General features: G+C 43.1%; 1 protein-coding gene across 2 annotated transcripts in view; it reads right to left on the reverse strand.

Moving 5' to 3' along the window:
- The window catches only part of LOC136144514 (ATP-binding cassette sub-family C member 4-like), a 195,078-nt gene that overhangs the window by 124,871 nt on the left and 51,526 nt on the right, over window positions 1–18,681 (reverse strand). For both annotated transcript variants that reach the window (XM_065902420.1, XM_065902419.1), the window contains exons 12-18: window positions 15,326–15,420; window positions 15,016–15,102; window positions 7,807–7,903; window positions 4,302–4,502; window positions 2,843–2,983; window positions 2,017–2,054; window positions 1,548–1,642 (exon numbers count right to left, since the gene is read on the reverse strand). In XM_065902420.1, the coding sequence (XP_065758492.1) occupies window positions 1,548–1,642; window positions 2,017–2,054; window positions 2,843–2,983; window positions 4,302–4,502; window positions 7,807–7,903; window positions 15,016–15,102; window positions 15,326–15,420 (754 nt within the window). The remainder of the gene's footprint in view (window positions 1–1,547; window positions 1,643–2,016; window positions 2,055–2,842; window positions 2,984–4,301; window positions 4,503–7,806; window positions 7,904–15,015; window positions 15,103–15,325; window positions 15,421–18,681) is intronic.

Below are 18,681 nucleotides of genomic sequence, written 5' to 3' on the forward strand. Positions count from 1 at the left end.
AGGGTGTGGAGAAAAGGGAACTCTCTTACACTGTTGGTGGGAATGCAAAGTAGTACAACCCACATGGAGAACAGTGTGGAAATTCCTTAAAAAACTGGAAATAGAACTGCCATATGACCCAGCAATCCCACTGCTGGGCATATACACCGAGGAAACCAGAACTAAAAGAGACGCATGTACCCCAATGTTCATTGTAGCACTGTTTATAATAGCCAGGACATGGAAGCAACCTAAATGTCCATTGACAGACGAATGGATAAGGAAGCTATGGTACATATACACAATGGAATATTACTCAGCCATTAAAAAGAATACATTTGAATCAGTTCTAATGAGGTGGATGAAACTGGATCCTATTATACAGAGTGGAGTAAGCCCCCAAAAAAACACCAATACAGTATACTAACGCATATATATGGAATTTAGAAAAATGGTAATAATAACCCTATATGCGAGACAGCAAATGAGACACAGATGTATAGAACAATCTTTTGGACTCTGTGGGAGAGGATGAGGGTGGGATGATTTGGGAGAATGGCATTGAAACACGTATATTATCATATGTGAAATGAATCGCCAGTCCAGGTTTGATGCATGAGACAGGGTGCTCAGGGCTGGTGTACTGGATGACCCAGAGGGATGGGATAGGGAGGGAGGTGGGAGGGGGTTCAGCATGGGGAACACATGTACACCCGTGGCAGATTCATGTCAATGTATGGTAAAACCACTACAATACTATAAAGTAATTAGTCTCCAATTAAAATAAATAAATTTATATTTAAAAAAAGAAAAAAGATGAGGAGTGTGGCAAATGGGAGTTTGCATACCTGCGAGGGAATAATGCTTTTACTTGGGGACACTTGCTGCCAGAGGATTTCTTCCAAGATTAATAAAAGCCACAGTTTATTCAGAAAGAATTGAAACAATGCAAACCACAGGGTCAGGATCCTTTTCTAACTCTGTGGCCCATTCACACTAAGAATTCTATGAACTGTATAGTCCATGGGGTCACAAAAAGTCGGACACAACTGAGTGACTTTCACTTTCACTGCCCATTCACATGATAGAAGATTTAGCTAAGGCAACCTACTAGAGTAGACTATAGCACATAATTCCAGTGGCTGATTTTCTCAGTATGCAATCCTGGTTTAACTACCAAAATCCACTACAGAGCAAATTAAGTCTTCATGCACCCTCTTTCTTCTAGTAGACTTCAAAAATAACCATTCTAATTGATTCACAGAGTAGATGCAACTCAGACTCTTCATCTGTTGAAGTGAAAGTCGCTCAGTCATGTCTAACTCTTTTTTACCCCATGCAACAGTACGTGGAATTCTCCAAGTCAAAACAGTGAAGTGAGTAGCCGTTCCCTTCTTCAGGAAATCTTCCCAAGCCAGAGATCAGAGTCAGGTCTCCCGCATTACAGGCGATTCTTTTCCAGCCAAGCCACAAGGTAAGACATTACTGAATTACACCTGGAAGCCCTAGGTGCTCACACAAGCTCATTGTAAGCAACTCAGCCTCTCATAGAATAGACTCAACTTTACCTGCATGAACTGTAAAGTACCAGACAGGATTAGGCATCACAATTACGTTTTCTTTTCCATTCTCTATGGAATACAGAGTACTCTGTCCATTTGCCCTATGGAACAGGAAATAAAATTACACTATAGATAAAATTTAGGTAAATAAAAAATTAACCTCAATTTAGGGGATATGTTCTATGCTAGAAAACGGCTCACAGGGCCCCGTGTCCTTCTATTTTATAAAAATTCCATTTGAATCACAACTTTCAGTTCTCAAAACTGTCTGTGAAGAAGCTGCTGAGGGTCAGACTTGGGGAGAGACCATGGGAGAGTCACACTCCACCAGCAGGAACTTTCATTTTTCTTCAGGGAAACTACGTGAGGGTCAGAAGAGGAGGCTGAACTCGCCCCATCTCTCCCCCTGACTCTGTGGGAAAGTGAGGTTCGTGTAGATTTCACAGCACTCTGGGTCAGACCAGGAATCACTCACCAGTATGCCAGCCACCAGTCCTGCAGGCAGTAGGTGACCTGGAGCAGGAAACACAGTCACTCAGACGCTGACGTCACTGAGCCCTGCCCCCGCTCACAGGATTGGGGAGAGGAAGGCTCCAGGACACGGAGGCGGTCCTTCCGGCTCAGGTCTGCGCCAAGCCCCACACCCCGATGACCACAGCTCAGGGGAGGGCATGCTACATTTTAAAATCCTTAAAACACATCCTTTTCCTTCGAATCTCTCTGTTGTGTACATACAACGCCAGAAAGCCTGGCTTATTTTCCTCACAGAATTCTTTTCAACGCAAATCCAAGTGGACTGCAAAATACAATAGTATAAATGTGGGGATTTTTTTTAAAGGAAAATATCTTGACAGGTACGGTTATGGTCAGTTTTCTGTGTCAGTTTGGCCAGGCCAGTCTCCGGGGACTCAACCAAACACTGGTCTAGATGTTGCTGGGAAGGTATGTTGTGGTTGTGGTTCACATCTGTCATCAGAACTTCAGTAGAGGAGATCACCCTCAACACTGTGGTGGCCTCGTCAAGTCACTCAAAGGCTGGAAGAGCCAAACCTGAGGCTTCCCGGAGGTGAAAGAAATTCTGCCTCAAGACAGCAGGATCAGCTCCTGCCTGAGGTTCCAGCCTGCAGGCATGCCTTTCTGATTTCACATTCACCCAGCTAGAGCCCACAACCTCATCAGCAAGTTCTTTAAGATAAATCTCTAAATATTAAAAACAATATTAATAAATTAAATAAGTACAGCATAAATAGTATGTAAATACCAAGCTGAGGGCACAAACCAAAATAAATGTCCATATTTACCTGAGCTGCGATGTTTACTAGAATAAGGAAAATGATGATAAACTGGTGAGTCCCAGCTGTGAAGTAATTCTTGTAGATCTTAAAACCAACTTTTCCCACCAAACGGCCCTCCAGTGGTAATGTAACCTGTATATTCTCAGCCTGAAAGGGAAAAATGGAAGTGAGGAACAAAATTTTAAGTAAGGAACCCCCAAATTTCCAAAGTTCAACAATGCCCTCCACTGCAAAGTTGTGGAAAAAGACACATCTCATATGCTGATAGGAATGTAGGATGGCCCATCTCCTACAGAGAAGAGTGTGGGAATTATCTGGTCAAACCATGTGTGCATGTACCTTCAGACCCAACAATCCTATCCTTAGAAATCTATTAGAAATAAAGAAACACCATTTGCATGAGATTATTCACTGTTGGGTGTACAACATATCTAATTCAAGTAAAAATACAGAGGCTTGTTCCAAACTAATATACCAAACAATATGACACTAACATATCCCTCTAAATGACATGTATCACTTCCAATGACAGAAACATAAAACATACTCGATGCTCAAAATCCTAGCCAAATAAAATAAAATGAATTCACATTGAAGTTGGAATAATCTGAGTGAGGTTCATAGTCGGGAGACAGCATTTGATCTGAATCTTTGTGGTCCCTGAATTTCAGAGAGTGATTGCTGAGTGTGGAATGTGAGGGACTAATCTGAATACTTGTCAGAGTCATCAGGCTCCTGGGTTTGGACAGTGAGGGTTTGAATATCAAGGAATACCTGTGTATGTTTTTAAGAGAAAGCTAGTGCATTTCTTCGTTTCTGTCTCAACAGTTTAGGATGCATTACAGAATCACATTAGCCAAGGATGTCCTCAGCTCTCTCCTGGCCACTGGGGATTCAAGGTGGATAAGGTGTGGTTCTAGGTCTTAAAGGGCAAGAAAATAAGGCAAGAACTAATTCTGTGTTGTGTCCTTTGCACAAACTATCTCTGGCCTATCACAAACCATCTGATGATGGAACAAAATAGTCATCTGCAGTGCCAGAACATTCCAACATATAGGAAAAGTAGCTGATTTAATGTGGCCACAGCAGGACTCAGACTAAGGGGATCTTCACATTAAGGCTCTGTATGCATAAGGAAAGCCAGGATCCACCAGAGCAAGTAGAATGTAACTATGGTAAACTGATGAGTTCTCATATCAGTATGAGCCGCTTGCACCCAGAAATTCATAGCAGTGCACCCACTCCTGGTCGCCATAAGATTCTCCACTCTACACCCAAAACGGAACCCCAAGCAGGCTTGCTCCTTTCAGGCTTTTCTAATTCTGCAAATTCCATGGAGTAAGACTTTGGGAACCTTAGGATTTACTTTGGGACAAATGAAGATGTCATGAATAGAGCAGACTGAGGGTCCACAAGACCACCAAGAGCAGACAGACCAGGGCACACTGTAGGATGAGAAACTCACATCTTGGTCCTCTGGAGCTGCATCTTTCGAGGAGGGTCTGGAAGACTGTTGAGATGGAACCAAAGTCTCAGAGATCAGACTGGGAGTTCCTGGACCTGGAGATGGTTCGGTCTCCTCAATCTCCTTCATTAAAAGGATATCTTCAAAATCTATTCCAGATTTCGGAAACTCAGCAAAAGTCCCCTTTTGTATAATTTTGCCCTAAAATAAAGAATTTAAAAGGAATGTATTTGCATTTGATAATATTAATCTAATCTACATACTAATCAGGAAAAATTAACCAGTCTTAAATTATGATTTTCCTAAGAAAATGATCCTTAGATTTGGAATTCTGGTGAACAAATTGAGTTGAGTTCAACTCAACATACATGCAAGCATTAGCCAAACCCTATGCTAGGTGCTGGGGGATATGAAAGTAATGTGTGTTCATGTTTTAAAAATGGAGGCCATTGACATAACTACCATGGGAATTCAGGGAAGCTAAAAGTACAGATATTGGTGGAAGTATCACTATAGTATTTTTAGACAATAAGGAAACTGAGAGAAGCATCATGTGACAAGCACAATTTTTTTTTTTTTCAAAAAAGTTAATTGGGCAGGATATTATAGGAAAGATTGACACAGAGGTGGCCACAAGAACATTTCCATAGGTAATGGTCTGTCATCAAATTTTCAGTGACAATGAATATAGTATCATGTGCCCAGCTAGGACAAGACATGTAGGAACCAGCACTGGAGAGAATCCATTAACTCTGCCTTCATGGTCTTTACCACTTCTCCACAAATGCAGGAAGTTCCCAACTGAAAATTCAATATTCCACCTGTCCAAGTATTTAAACAAGGAGGTCATAAAACTGGGTGGCTCTGAATCCTTGACAGCCCATGCCAGGAAACCAACACCTAAGAATCAATGCACTCATAAATGGAAAAAAAAAACAACTTAAGAACCACCAATCAAAAGCAGCCAAGCAGGTGTCCTCTCTTCAGGCATCTGCTTAAGGTACAGCCAATCACACAGCTCTCTTTAAGCACATGTGACACATCCTTGCACAGTTTCCCTCTCTTACAAAGTCATCTAAAATAACGTGCAGATGTCTTCACTATTTTCTGACCCCATGAAATAAGACTCAGCTCATTCACCTAGTGTCAAACAAAATATTAGGGAAAATTCCTGGATACAAAACTAATCAAATGAGGGCATTTCTGGTTAAGGCAGGTCAGGTAGAAAAGTGTGGCCCAGGACACTAGCTGGTGCCTCTCTCACCCTATCTCCTGAGGTAGTCCACTGGGAGAAATTCAGTGAAGCCTTTGGGTGCCATATGTTATCACAGAATTAGAAAATTATTTAGGATATATTGTGCCTTGCTCCACTTGGAAGGCAAAATTCATGCACCTTATTTAATGAAATTATCAATTTCCACTTAGTATTTGTAAGATGCGCAAGGAAATGAGTAGCAGTACAAGGATAGCAATTTCACTCAGCAGCCAAGCACTGACAATTTTCAAGGGATGAGAGGCAGTCATCCTCCCTCTGCTGTTAGAGAGGAACCAGACAAACAGTAAGGACGGTCCCCCAACTCATCCAGAGGTGCTCACCAGTGGACAAATAGTTGTTCTGATAGCACTAAAATTGAGAGTGGTGCCTTCAAAAGAAGCAGTTAGGGGAACCTCGAACATCTAGGGATGGGCTAAATGGATTATTCTCCTGCCCACTGATCCTGTGTTTATAACACTGTCAATGTTGGAGTTTTCACACTAGTATCACCCTCTTCCAAATATGAAATTAACTGCTATCAAATTTGAGAAACCTGAGCTCCCCATTCCTGAAAGAGTGGTTAACAGTCAACACATGGAACTGCTTCTAGAGAGGCAGGGGTTCTGCATTTTAATAATCTTTCTTAGGGCAGAAATTCATTCACTAAGTGAGGGATCTAACTAAGGGATTGCAACAGACAAGGGTTAACAATGGAGGTGCTAAGACACAAAGACAGCAAGCTAAGGAGTGAAGCATCAAACCACCACCAAGTCTGAAAAATCCTCACTGATCTCCACCCCACTGCCAACCATGCTAGGAGTTGTGGATTGAAAGGTGGCCCCCAAAAAGGTATGTTTAAGCCCTAAACATGACACCTATGAACATGACCTTATTTGGAAACAGGGTCTTTGTAGATGTAATCAAGTTAAGATGAGGTCACACTGGAGCAGTGTGACCCTAAATCCAACATAACTGACGTCCTTATGAGAAGAGACCCAGACAGACACCAGGATAATGGCCATGGGACCTCAGAGGCAGAGACCACAGTGCTGCACCTAGAGGCCAAGGTACATGAGGAAGGGCAGTGACCACCAGAGGCTGGAGGGAAGGATTCTCCCCTGGAGCCTTCAGGGAGAGCACGGCCCTGCCAGCACCTGGATTTGGGACCCGTAGCCTCCAGAATAGGGAGACCATAAACTTCTGTTGTTTTAAGTCACCCAGTTTACAGTACTTTGTTACAGTAGCTCTAGAAACTGACATCCTAGCCTGAGCTCACACTTCTGTCTCCTCAACTTTGATAAGACTTGTAACTGCTTCTGCTGTCGCCCCTCCAATGACCATCAGAGGAATCTCTTAGCTCCCACATCAGACCACATCCCTCCTCTGCTCTGGTCTGTTCAAGGCTTCCATCCCACTTTCAGGCTTGCTGCCCACTGCTCGGAGACAAGCTCCCTCCATGCCCCCCTGCTCACCCTCCTCAGACACGCTGGTCTTCCTGCTGTTCCTCCAACCTTCCAAGTCGCTCCTTCCTGAGGACTCCCTGCCTCAGACCCCTTCCCCCAGGTGACTACATGAACCCCACCTTCCTGTCATTCAGGCCCCGGGGGGCACCAGCTCCTCAGGGAGGCAGCCAGGATGTCACCCTCACTCCCGCTTTGTCACATCCATCCCCATAAGAACAGGAGCCCCATGAACACAGGGCCTTGTCCTCCTGCCGCACAGGCTCCCACACGTATCAGGCATATAGAGACCTGGGCAGGGAGACCAACAACTGGAGACACCAGCAGAGTGGGCATCTCTGACCCAGGTGCTTGGATACCCAGCCTCACTTCTGGTTTTAATAGAAGATGCTCTTCCAGCAAATTATGTATAACAATCACCTATATAGAATCAGGTCTTAGTATCTCTAATTTCCAATTAATACTCTTGGATTTAAGTTGTGGAAAGGGGGGGAAAGTTTTACATAAAATAGCATCCTTAAAAATTTCACTAGAACAGTGATAATTTAGTAACTCTGCAGTAGCACTTTTCTATATTTTAGGGTTTATGTGACTTGGAGTGTAATAGTGACATTTCTACAGGTCTTCAGATTCATCTTCAAAGACATGAACACCAACTCTGAGAAGAAGGGAGAATAAAACTGAGTAAGGGGCATTTACTTTGAATCCAAAGAGAATGACCTGCTGGGTGGCCTGATCTTCAACACACTTGAGTGCTAGCAAGTTCCCCAGACTTCTAGAAACTACTTACATCTTTCAGTATCAGAATCTGACTTGCATCCTTTAGGTACTGCAGCTGATGAGTCACTAAGATTGTGATCTTCTCCTTCAAGGTTTGACAAATACATCTACAAATGTAAAAGATACAGTATGCAAAAGCACATTAGTGGGGGTGCTCCAAACTGAAAACACATATTTTGAAAGCATAATGAGACAAAAACAACATAGCTAAGGTCTACGTTTTAAATGCCAAATAAACAAAAATTAAATTAAATACAAATATAAGTCAATGATGACAAGTAGGTCCTCAAATTTATCAGCAGCAAACTTGACTCTAGCTCTGCTAAAAAATTTTTAAAAACAGTCCGTTAAAGGAGGCACTTGCTAAATTTCTTTTCCTAACACTCAGCTTAGCAATAATTTATATGTCTCATGATGGAATATAATAGAGCAATACTGAGATTCCAAAACTTGACTGAACTAAAACATTACTTTATCATTATGTGGGAATGGGAGAACAGGGATCTATATCATATAAAACTCTGTAGATTTTTTCTTAGACAGTATTTAGTGATTATTTATGATTTATGATGTACATATTAACAACAAAGGATTAATTGATTCTTGGTAACTTTTGCCAGAGGTCATTTTCTAGGCACTTCTTCCCAAATAGTATTAGTAAGAAAATGAAAGCTAGCGTGGCCTCCATCAGTCTCTACAACACTCTATCCCATCCAGGAAGTAAGACCTTCCAGATATGAAAATGAAAGAATGGAAATCACACTGGGAATCATCCAATGGCTCAAAAGACACACCAGTTCTCTTAGTTAAGACCCCTGTGTGATCAGGCCACCCAAGATGGCTATTCTCTTGCTCTCTGTACATCCCCTGCCTAACCAGTGCCTGCTTCACCTACACCTACTCATGTGACTAACCTTCCTACACACTTGTCCCAGAGTCCAGCTAATGACTGTTCTAGCTTTAGATCAAAACGCTCCATGATGCTTGTCAAAGGGGCAGGAGGGGCATGACCCTCTGCTGGTTTTCACAGTAACTGATGGCCCAACCTAACATCAACTCCCCTTATAACAGGTAATCTCCCCACCCTGCTCTCTGCTTCTCCTGGGAGCGAAGACTGCCACCATGTCCTGTCCCAACGTGGGCCTCAAACGGTGGATGTCCTTCCAGGATTTCCTTCGCAAGTGTAAGCTGGCCCTAACCATTAAACCATCTGTGTGTTTGCACTAATTCCGGGCTCCTTCCTAAGTCTACGCTGGGCAAGTACAGGTCTGGCAGGCCTGCTGGGTGCAGCCCGACAACCCCCCTCAGCTTCCAACCTTAAGTGCGTTTTTACAGTAACTCCTCCAACTGCTCCTACATTTTAAATGCAGACCTCTAGGAACTAAGACCCAGTCTCAACCCACAGGGTCCACAACCCTCCAGGGAAGTGACTGACTAGGTCCAGGGCCCCGGTGACCACAGGCAGGGCTCCAGGCAGGTACTCTGGGAGCCTGAGCCCCTTGCAGGTCAAATCTCAGGAACCTGGGCCAGAGCTCAGCCTGTGAGTGAGTCAGACGGAGAGTCTGGAGGCAGCAGACTGTAGCTCAGTCCCTCTCACGAGCCTGACAACATTGGATGAGTGACTAAACCTCAGGATCTTCATCTCAAAACAACATCAGTGACAACTCATCCACATGTTTTGAGAAATCAAACCACCAGTCCACCCAGTAAATGTCAGCTCCTTTCTCTACTTCTCCATAACCCACAACTGGCCCTGTGCTTTGGATTCAGGACAGAAAAGTCCTAAGGGGACACTCTGGACACTGGGTCTGTGATCAGAAGCAAGAGTCAGGATGCACACACACACACCATAGCTTTACTAAGTCCAAAAGTAGTCATTTTTCCCTTTGACAGGTCTCAGTTCAGTTTTCCTACCTAAGCTTCTTGACTGAGTAACCCCCTCATCACACTTAGCACTAAAGCTTTTAATGAAATTGTTTCTTCTTAATTCATAATAACCTGCTAATAGTCCCTGAAGATGGATGTTAATCAAATTTGATGGGCTGTTAAGTCCAGGATGGAGCAACCCAAAAGGTATAAAATGTTTTCTTCCGAAAATCCCATCATAGATGAGGAAATACAAATAATTACAATGACGTGATCAGCTGATGGCTTTGAATGCTTCTTGTGAGTAGTCGCTCAGTCATGTCCGACTCTTTGCGACCCCATGGGCTGCAGCCTGCCAGGCTTCTCTGCCATGGGGATTCTCCAGACTAGAATACCAGCGTGGGTTGCCGTGTCCTCCTCCAGAGTAAATGCTTCCTAAATAATGCTTTTTATCCAAATCTCTCCCCAGGTGGCTTTATTGGGCAAGAACCCACCTGCCAATGCAGGAGACATAAGAGACATGGTTCAATCCCTGGGTCAGGAAGATCCCCTGGAGAAGGACACGGCAACCCACTCCAGTATTCTTGCCTAGAAAATCCCATGGAGAGAGGATCCTGGTGGGCTATAGTCCATGGAGTAGCACAGAGTCAGACTGAAGTGACCTAGCATGCACATTAAATCTCTAAGAAAAGTGAAAGTGAAATTTTCAAGTCATGTCATAAAAATAAATTGTTTCAACAAGTTGTTTAACTGTTGTTCTTCTACAAGGGCTGTGTTGATCCTATTTGTTGGGTTAGCCACAAAGTTTGTTTGGATTTTTCCATAACATCTTACAGAAAAAACCCAAATGAACTTTTTGGCCAACACAGTATAATCCTATATAAGGACTATGTTAAAAGGAGACACATCCGTGATAGAGGGGATACAAATAAGACAGAGTCCCCACCTTCATTCATTCAATCGGCAGAGGTTTACTGAAGTGCCACTCATTTGACCTACATCACAGGTCAACAAAGCAGACAGTACTTTGCACCACATAAAGGCGAACACACTGAATGAGTATAGAGAAATGCAATATGGGGCTGTGATGTGTGCTCTGTAGGAAAAGCAAGGGGTCTGCTATCTTAGATGGGGAGGCACAGGAGCCCTGAGACCATGTGGAAACACATCCTGGAAGAAGACACAGCAGGTGCAGAGGGCCTGCACTGGGTTGAGGTGCCTTCCTGCATTCACAGCTTAGGGGTGGTTGGAGGGACTCATAATTGGTCAAGCGCACCCACTGAGGGCTGTGGGAAGACAGAGGGCACAGGCGCCCCCTGGAGGAGCAGGAGGGAACGGCAGGGCCCATCTTCCACCTTCTGTGTCCTGGGACACTGTTCCTGACTCTGGGACAGACGGACCAGTATGTAGAGACAGACAGGGATAAGAAAGGACCTCCACAGAGCCAGCACAGCTGGACACCGAGTAGATGTGGGGATGAGCTGGAAAGGCTGATGGGAGAAGACAGCAAAGAAGCCCATTCTTTGTTTAAGGACCTGGAGTTGCTTCCTGAATGTGAGGGGTGGGGGGCTTGAGAAGGGCTGGAGCAGGAGGGTGAGCTGTGTAGACAGCAGCGTGAGAGTCTGATCAAGGCAGACCTGAAGACCTGATGATGCAGGAGGTAGGGGTCTGGTGATGTGGGGCTGAACCAGAACAGGATCCATAGCATGATCCCCATGGCATGATGAGACTCCATCAGTTCACCTAAGGCCTCTCACCTTCTGTAGGTGACAGAACCCATTTAGTGCTCACAGCATAAAGTAAAACTCACAAACCTAAATGGCTTTACTTCATGATGGAAGGAAACTGTTAATGGTAAGTAGAAGTGTGATTCATTCACTCTTAATACAAAACCCTTCCTATTACTAAGCTTCCACATGACCATCATCTCTCATAGAATATTGCTCCACCCAATTTCCTAACTTGAGAACATTGCAGTCGCTGCTGAGTGACTTCCTAAAATACTTTCATGCTCTCTGCTTTACGTCACCCTAGAGAATGTAGCTCTGATTAGCAAACAACAATCTTAACCTTGCTTCTATTAAGTATATATCCAAAGTGGTATACCCAAAATATTTTAGAAGATTTTATAGATATCTCCTGTGTTTGAAAAGAACTCAAGAGACCTCTTGTGATCAGCACACTATACTTGACACCAATTGCCTTGCTCACCCCTCCCTGTGACACAGATGCAATCACCAATGGAAACTGCTCCTGCAGTGATGGGGAACTTGTGCAGATGCTCACAAGAGGGGATGACAGACATTTGTTGAGTTCAGGGCGGGGTGCTGGGAACAGGGAGGCTGATATATTAATGATGCCAGGAGGGTGGGGGTGGGGAATCCCTGTCACAGTACTAGCCCCCATCATTCAACTCATGACAAGACACAAGGCACTTCTCTAATGGAAAATTCATCAAATCACAAAAGGAGAGGGTGAAAAGGTGGGTCAGATTAGAGAGCTGGAGGCCATAGCTGTGTGTTACCTGTCCTGTTTTCCCCGTGTTCTCAAAGATTCAGTGCTACTATGCAGTTTTCTGTATATGTGTGTTACAGTATACATAATATGAAATCTACCATTTTAACCATTTTAAGCATATAACTCAGTGGCATTAAGTAAATTCACATTATTGTGCAGACATCACCACAATCCATCTCCACAACTCTTTCATCACCCCAACACTAAGCACATTTTATACATGGGCAGGTTCCACCAAAGTCTAATGACTTCTGTTCAGTGGACATGGAATCCCAGATCCTAGTGTCCAGGGCTCAGAGCTCCTCACATGTCTCACAAGGTTCTATGGTATAGTACAGGGAACTACAGTCAATACCCTGAGATAAACCATAATGGAAATGAGCGAATATATGTGTATAACTGAGTCACTATGCTGCACAAAATTAACACAATGTAATAAATTAACTATATTTCAATAAAAACAATTCTTTTTTTTTAAAAAAGGACAGAGACAGAGGTTGTGTGTAAACAGAGGGAAAACCATGTGAGGACAGAGAGGTGAATGTGGTTAGAAGCCAAGGAGAGAGGTCTCAGGAGAAACTAAACCTGCTCACACCTTGAAACTGTAGACTCAAGAACTGTGAGAAAATTAATTTCTAATCTTTAAGCACCCCAACTGTGACAACTTGCTATAGACTGAATGTTTTTGTCTCCAAAATTCACACATGATACCTAATCTCCAATGTGTTGGTATTAGGAGATTCAGTTCATTCGCTCAGTCATGTCCAACTCTTTGCAACCCCATGAACTGCAGCACGCCAGGCCTCCATGTCCATCACCAGCTGCCGGAGTCCACCCAAACCCATGTCCATTTAGTTGGTGATATCATCCAACCATCTCATCCTCTGTTGCCCCCTTTTCCTCCTGCTCTCAATCCCTCCCAGCATCAGGGTCTTTTCAAATGAGTCAACTCTTCGCATCAGGTGGCCAAAGTATTGGAGTTTCAGCTTTAACATCAGTCCTTCCAATGAACATCCAGGACTGATCTCCTTTAGGATAGACTGGTTTGATCTCCTTGCAGTTCAAGGGACTCTCAAGAGTCTTCTCCAACATTACAGTTCAAAAGCATCAATTCTTCGGCATTCAGCTTTCTTAATAGTCTCACTCTCATATCCATACATGAGCCCCAGAAAAACCATAGCCTTGACTACATAGCCGGACCTTTATGTGTATATGGTTTATACACAACCTCTGTTTACACACAACCTCTGTCTCTGTCCTTTTTTTAAAAAAAAAGAATTGTTTTTATTGAAATATAGTTAATTTATTACATTGTGTTAATTTTGTGCAGCATAGTGACTCAGTTATACACATATAAAAGCAAAGTAATGTCTTTGCTTTTTAATATGCTGTCTAGGTTGGTCATAACTTTCCTTCCAAGGAGTAAGCGTCTTTTAATTTCATGGCTGCAGTCACCATCTGCAGTCATTTTGGAGCCCCAAAAATAAAGTCAGCCACTGTTCCCACTGTTTCCCCATCTATTTGCCATGAAGTGATGGGACCAGATGCCATGATCATAGTTTTCTGAATGTTGATCTTTAAGCCAACTTTTTCACTCTCCTCTTTCACCTTCATCAAGAGTCTCTTTAGTTCCTCTTCACTTTCTGCCATAAGAATGGTGTCATCTACATATCTGAGGTTATTGATATTTCTTGCGGCAATCTTGATTACGGCTTGAGCTTCATCCAGTCAGGCATCTCGCAGGATGTAATCTGCATAGAAGTTATGCAATCATGGTGACAATACACACCCTTGATGTACTCCTTTCACAATTTGGAACCAGTCCATTGTTCCATGTCCAATGCTAACTGTTGTTTCTTGACCTGTATACAGGTTTCTCAGGAGGCAGGTCAGGTGGTCTTGGTATTTTCATCTCTTTAAGAATTTTCCACAGTTTGTTGTGATCCACACAAACACTTTAGCTTAGTCAATGAAGCAGAAGCAGATGTTTTTTCTGGAACTCTCTTACTTTTTCTATGATCCAATGAATGTTGGCAACTTAATCTATGGTTCCTCTGCTTTTCTAAATCAAGCTTGAACATCTGAAAGTTCTCAGTTCATGTACTACTGAAGCCTAGCTTGGAGAATTTTGAGCATTACTTTGCTAGCATCTGAAATGAGTACACTTGTGTAATAGTCTGAACATTCTTTAGCATTGCCCTTCTTTGGGATTGGAATGAAAACTGATCTTTCCAGTCCTATGGCCACTGGGGAGTTTTCCAAATTTGCTGGCATATTGAGTGAAACACTTTTACAGCTTCATCTTTTAGGATTTTATTAAGTCTAGACTTAATAAAGACTTTATTTCCAAAGTGAAATAATAACAAGCATAAACCAACAAATTCTTTCCAAGGAAGCCTTCTGTCAGTACTGAAAACTTCACTTCTAATGTGCCTTAAAATAGTGATGGAGGAAAAGAACTGGAAGCTAAGTACCACGTTATGGAGTCTCACTCTGATTTTAAAAACATACATCATCTCTCTCATTCCTGGTGTCTGGATCCATCCACAGTGTCTGATTATCAACAGCAAGTAGAAGAGGAAATCTGTGGTCTATCCCTCACTCCCTAAAGAACAGACTCCACTGGCCTCCACACACTGGAAGCACCTTTTGTATTTTCCTATCCTGACCTCATCATGATGCAAAATTTCTCTACAATGGATCTTCTGCAGAAGGAAGGGACACCAGAGCAGAACAGGCTGAGTCTCCTGAAGCACCAAACTTTCCTGAGCTCCCTTCCCTGATCTCTACAGGGTTCCTGGAAAGCAGAGATGATAGAAAACAGGAGCAAACTCACTGTTCAAACAAGTGCCTGCTGACTACTGCATCCACTGCGCTGAGCGGATCATCCAGGAGGTAGATGTCTGCATCCTGATACACGGCTCTAGAACATGTAGAAAGATGTCAGGAGAGGACAATTCACACTCCCTGGGTCTCATCTCTGAATCATGATGATATCCAACAACTTCATGCTCCTTCCTGGAGCCCAGGGAAAGAACCAAGACCCTGCTTCACACAGACCCACCTGGTGAACGGGGTCTGTGTGCTCCCGTCCAATAGGAGCCACGGAGGAGGAGGGGCAGGATGGCAACTGAAACCCCACTTACCTGGCGAGGCTGACCCGGGCTTTCTGTCCTTCACTCAGCGGGGTTCCTCTGTCTCCTAGCTCAGTTAGATCTCCTTCCTCCAAAAGTTGTAAATCCTATACAGAGATTAAAAAGGGGGAGGGGGGAGTAAAAAAAGTTTGAAAATGTGTTCTACTACATCTTAAACTTTCAGCATTAGTTCTTCATACAAGTATTTGATCAACATGCATACATGCTCAGCTGCTAATAGGTTTTCGACTCTTTGTAACCCCATGGACTATGGCCCATTAGGCTTCTCTCTCCATGGGATTCTCCAGGCAACAACACTGGAGTGGGCTGCTATTTCCTCCTTCAGGAGATCTTCCAGAATCAAGGATGGAATCTATGTCTCCTGTGTCTCCTGCATTGGCAAGTGGATTCTTTACCACTGAGTCACCTAGGAAGCCACAGCAATGGGTATGTGTTAATGGGTTGAACATTTCAAAAAAACTTCTCAGTGTTTCCTTTGTTTTCATTCTTTAGTTTTTCTTCTTTTTTTTTTCCCATTTATTTTTATTAGTTGGAGGCTAATTACTTATATTGTAGTGGTTTTTACCATACATTGACATGCATTAGCCATGGATTTACATGTATTCCCCATCCCGATCCTTCCTCCCACCGCCCTCTCCACCTGATCCCTCTGGGTCTTCCCAGTGCACCAGGCACTTGTCTCATGCATCCAACCTGGGCTGATGATCTGTTTCACCCGTGATAATATACATGTTTCGATGCTGTTCTCTTGAAACATACCACCCTCGCCTTCTCCCACAGAGTCCAAAAGTCTGTTCTCTACATCTGTGTCTCTTTTTCCGTTCTGCATATAGGGTTATGACTACCATCTTTCCAAATTCCATATATATGTGGTAGTATACTGTATTGGTCTTTATCTTTCTGGCTTACTTCACTCTGTATAATGGGCTCCAGTTTCATCCATCTCATTAGAACTGATTCAAATGTATTCTTATTAATGGCTGAGTAATATCCCATGGTGCATATGCACCACAGCTTCCATATCCATTCGTCTGCTGATGGACATCTAGGTTGCTTCCATGTCTGGGCTATTATAAACAGTGCTGCGATGAACATTGGGGTGCACGTGTCTCTTTCAGATCTGGTCTCCTTGGTGTGTATGCCCAGCAGTGGGGCTGCTGGGTCATAGGGCAGTTCTATTTCCAGTTTTTTAAGGAATCTCCACACTGTTCTCCATAGTGGCTGTACTAGTTTGCATTCCCACCAACAGTGTAAGAGGGTTCCCTTCTCTCCACACCCTCTCCAGCATTTATTGCTTGTAGACTTTTGGATAGCAGCCATCCTGACTGGCATGTAATGGTACCTCATTGTGGTTTTGATTTGCATTTCTCTGATAATGAGTGATGTGGAGCATCTTTTCATGTGTTTGTTAGCCATCTGTATGTCTTCTTTGGAGAAATGCCTGTTTAGTTCTTTGGCCCATTTTTGGATTGGGCCATTTATTTTTCTGGAATTGAGCTTCAGGAGTTGCTTGTATATTTTTGAGATTAATCCTTTGTCTGTTGCTTCATTTGCTATTATTTTCTCCCAATCTGAGGAATGTATTTTCACCTTACTTATAGTTTCCTTTGTTGTGCAAAAGTTTTTAAGTTTAATTAGGTCCCATTTATTTTTGCTTTTATTTCCAATATTCTGGGAGGTGGGTCATAGAGGATCCTGCTGTGATTTATGTGTTTTGCCTATGTTCTCCTCTAGGAGTTTTAGTTTCTGGTCTTACATTTAGATCTTTAATCCATTTTGAGTTTATTTTTGTGTATGGTGTTAGAAAGTGTTCTAGTTTCATTCTTTTACAAGTGGTTGACCAGTTTTCCCAGCACCACTTGTTAAAGAGGTTGTCTTTTTTACATTGTATATTCTTGCCTCCTTTGTCGAAGATAAGGTGTCCATAGGTACATGGATTTATCTCTGGGCTTTCTATTCTGTTCCATTGATCTATATTTCTGTCTTTGTGCCAGTACCATACTGTCTTGATGATTGTGGCTTTGTACTATAGTCTGAAGTCAGGCAGGTTGATTCCTCCAGTTCCATTCTTCTTTCTTAAGATTACTTTGGCTATTTGAGGTTTTTTGTATTTCCATACAAATTGTGAAATTATTTGTTCTAGTTCTCTGAAAAATACCATTGGTAGCTTGATAGGGATTGCATTGAATCTATAGATTGCTTTGGGTAGTATAACCATTTTGACAATATTGATTCTTCCAATCCATGAACACAGTATATTTCTCCATCTGTTTGTGTCTTCTTTGATTTCTTTCATCAGTGTTTTATAGTTTTCTATGTATAGGTCTTTTGTTCCTTTAGGTAGATATACTCCTAAGTATTTTATTCTTTTTGTTGCAATGGTGAATGGTATTGTTTCCTTAATTTCTCTTTCTGTTTTCTCATTGTTAGTGTATAGGAATGCAAGGGATTTCTGTGTGTTAATTTTATATCCTGCAACTTTACTATATTCGTTGATTAGCTCTAGTAATTTTCTGGTAGAGTCTTTGGGGTTTTCTATGTAGAGCATCATGTCATCTGCAAACAGCAAGAGTTTCACTTCTTCATTCTGTAGTTTTTCACAGCATCTATGCTTTTGACCATTTTAACAGATATTTATTGAGGATCTATTATATGACAGGCATTGCTCTGGGCACTATGAACTCAGTTGTGAAGAAACAAAGTTCCTAGAGTTTCTTCCATGGTGGAAGACAGACGATATGGAAAATAACCTGAGCACAAGTACTGAGGACAAGAAGGAAAAGGAAGCCGGCTCAAGGGGGTGGATACTGAAGGAGGGAAGTGAGTCTGCACTGGGTTCGGAGGGCTCTGATCATAGGGCGTGTGAGCAGATCTGGGGGAGGGGGAGGCGCTCAGGCAGACCTGGAGAGGCTGCTCCTCACAGAGGAAGCGGTGGGTGCAGGGGCCACGGGGGAGATGCCCAAGGGGTTCAGGACACGGAGGCAGGAGAGTGGAGCCGAGTGAAAACGAGGGGAGTGAGGGCAGAGACAGAGCAGGAGGAGCCTGGGGTCACTCCAGTAAGAAGAGGAGAGGGAGGGGAAGACTGATGTGGTCTGAGGTTTTTAATGTATCACTCCTGTGCTTTGCAGAAAACAGTAAGTGGGGAAGGGTGAGGGCAGGTACAAATGAGAAGGCTACTGGAAGAATCTAGGTGACAGATGACTGTGGTCAGGACCACAGTGGAAGCAGCAGGAATAGAGAGATAGGGTCACACTACAGACACATTTGGAAGGTGAAGTCTATAAGACCTACTGACAGGATGGGTTGTGGGATGTAAGAGAAGAGGATGTGGTGTTTGGGGTAAGGAA

Source organism: Muntiacus reevesi, chromosome 11 (genome assembly GCF_963930625.1).
Source record: "Muntiacus reevesi chromosome 11, mMunRee1.1, whole genome shotgun sequence".
NCBI lineage: Eukaryota > Metazoa > Chordata > Mammalia > Artiodactyla > Cervidae > Muntiacus > Muntiacus reevesi.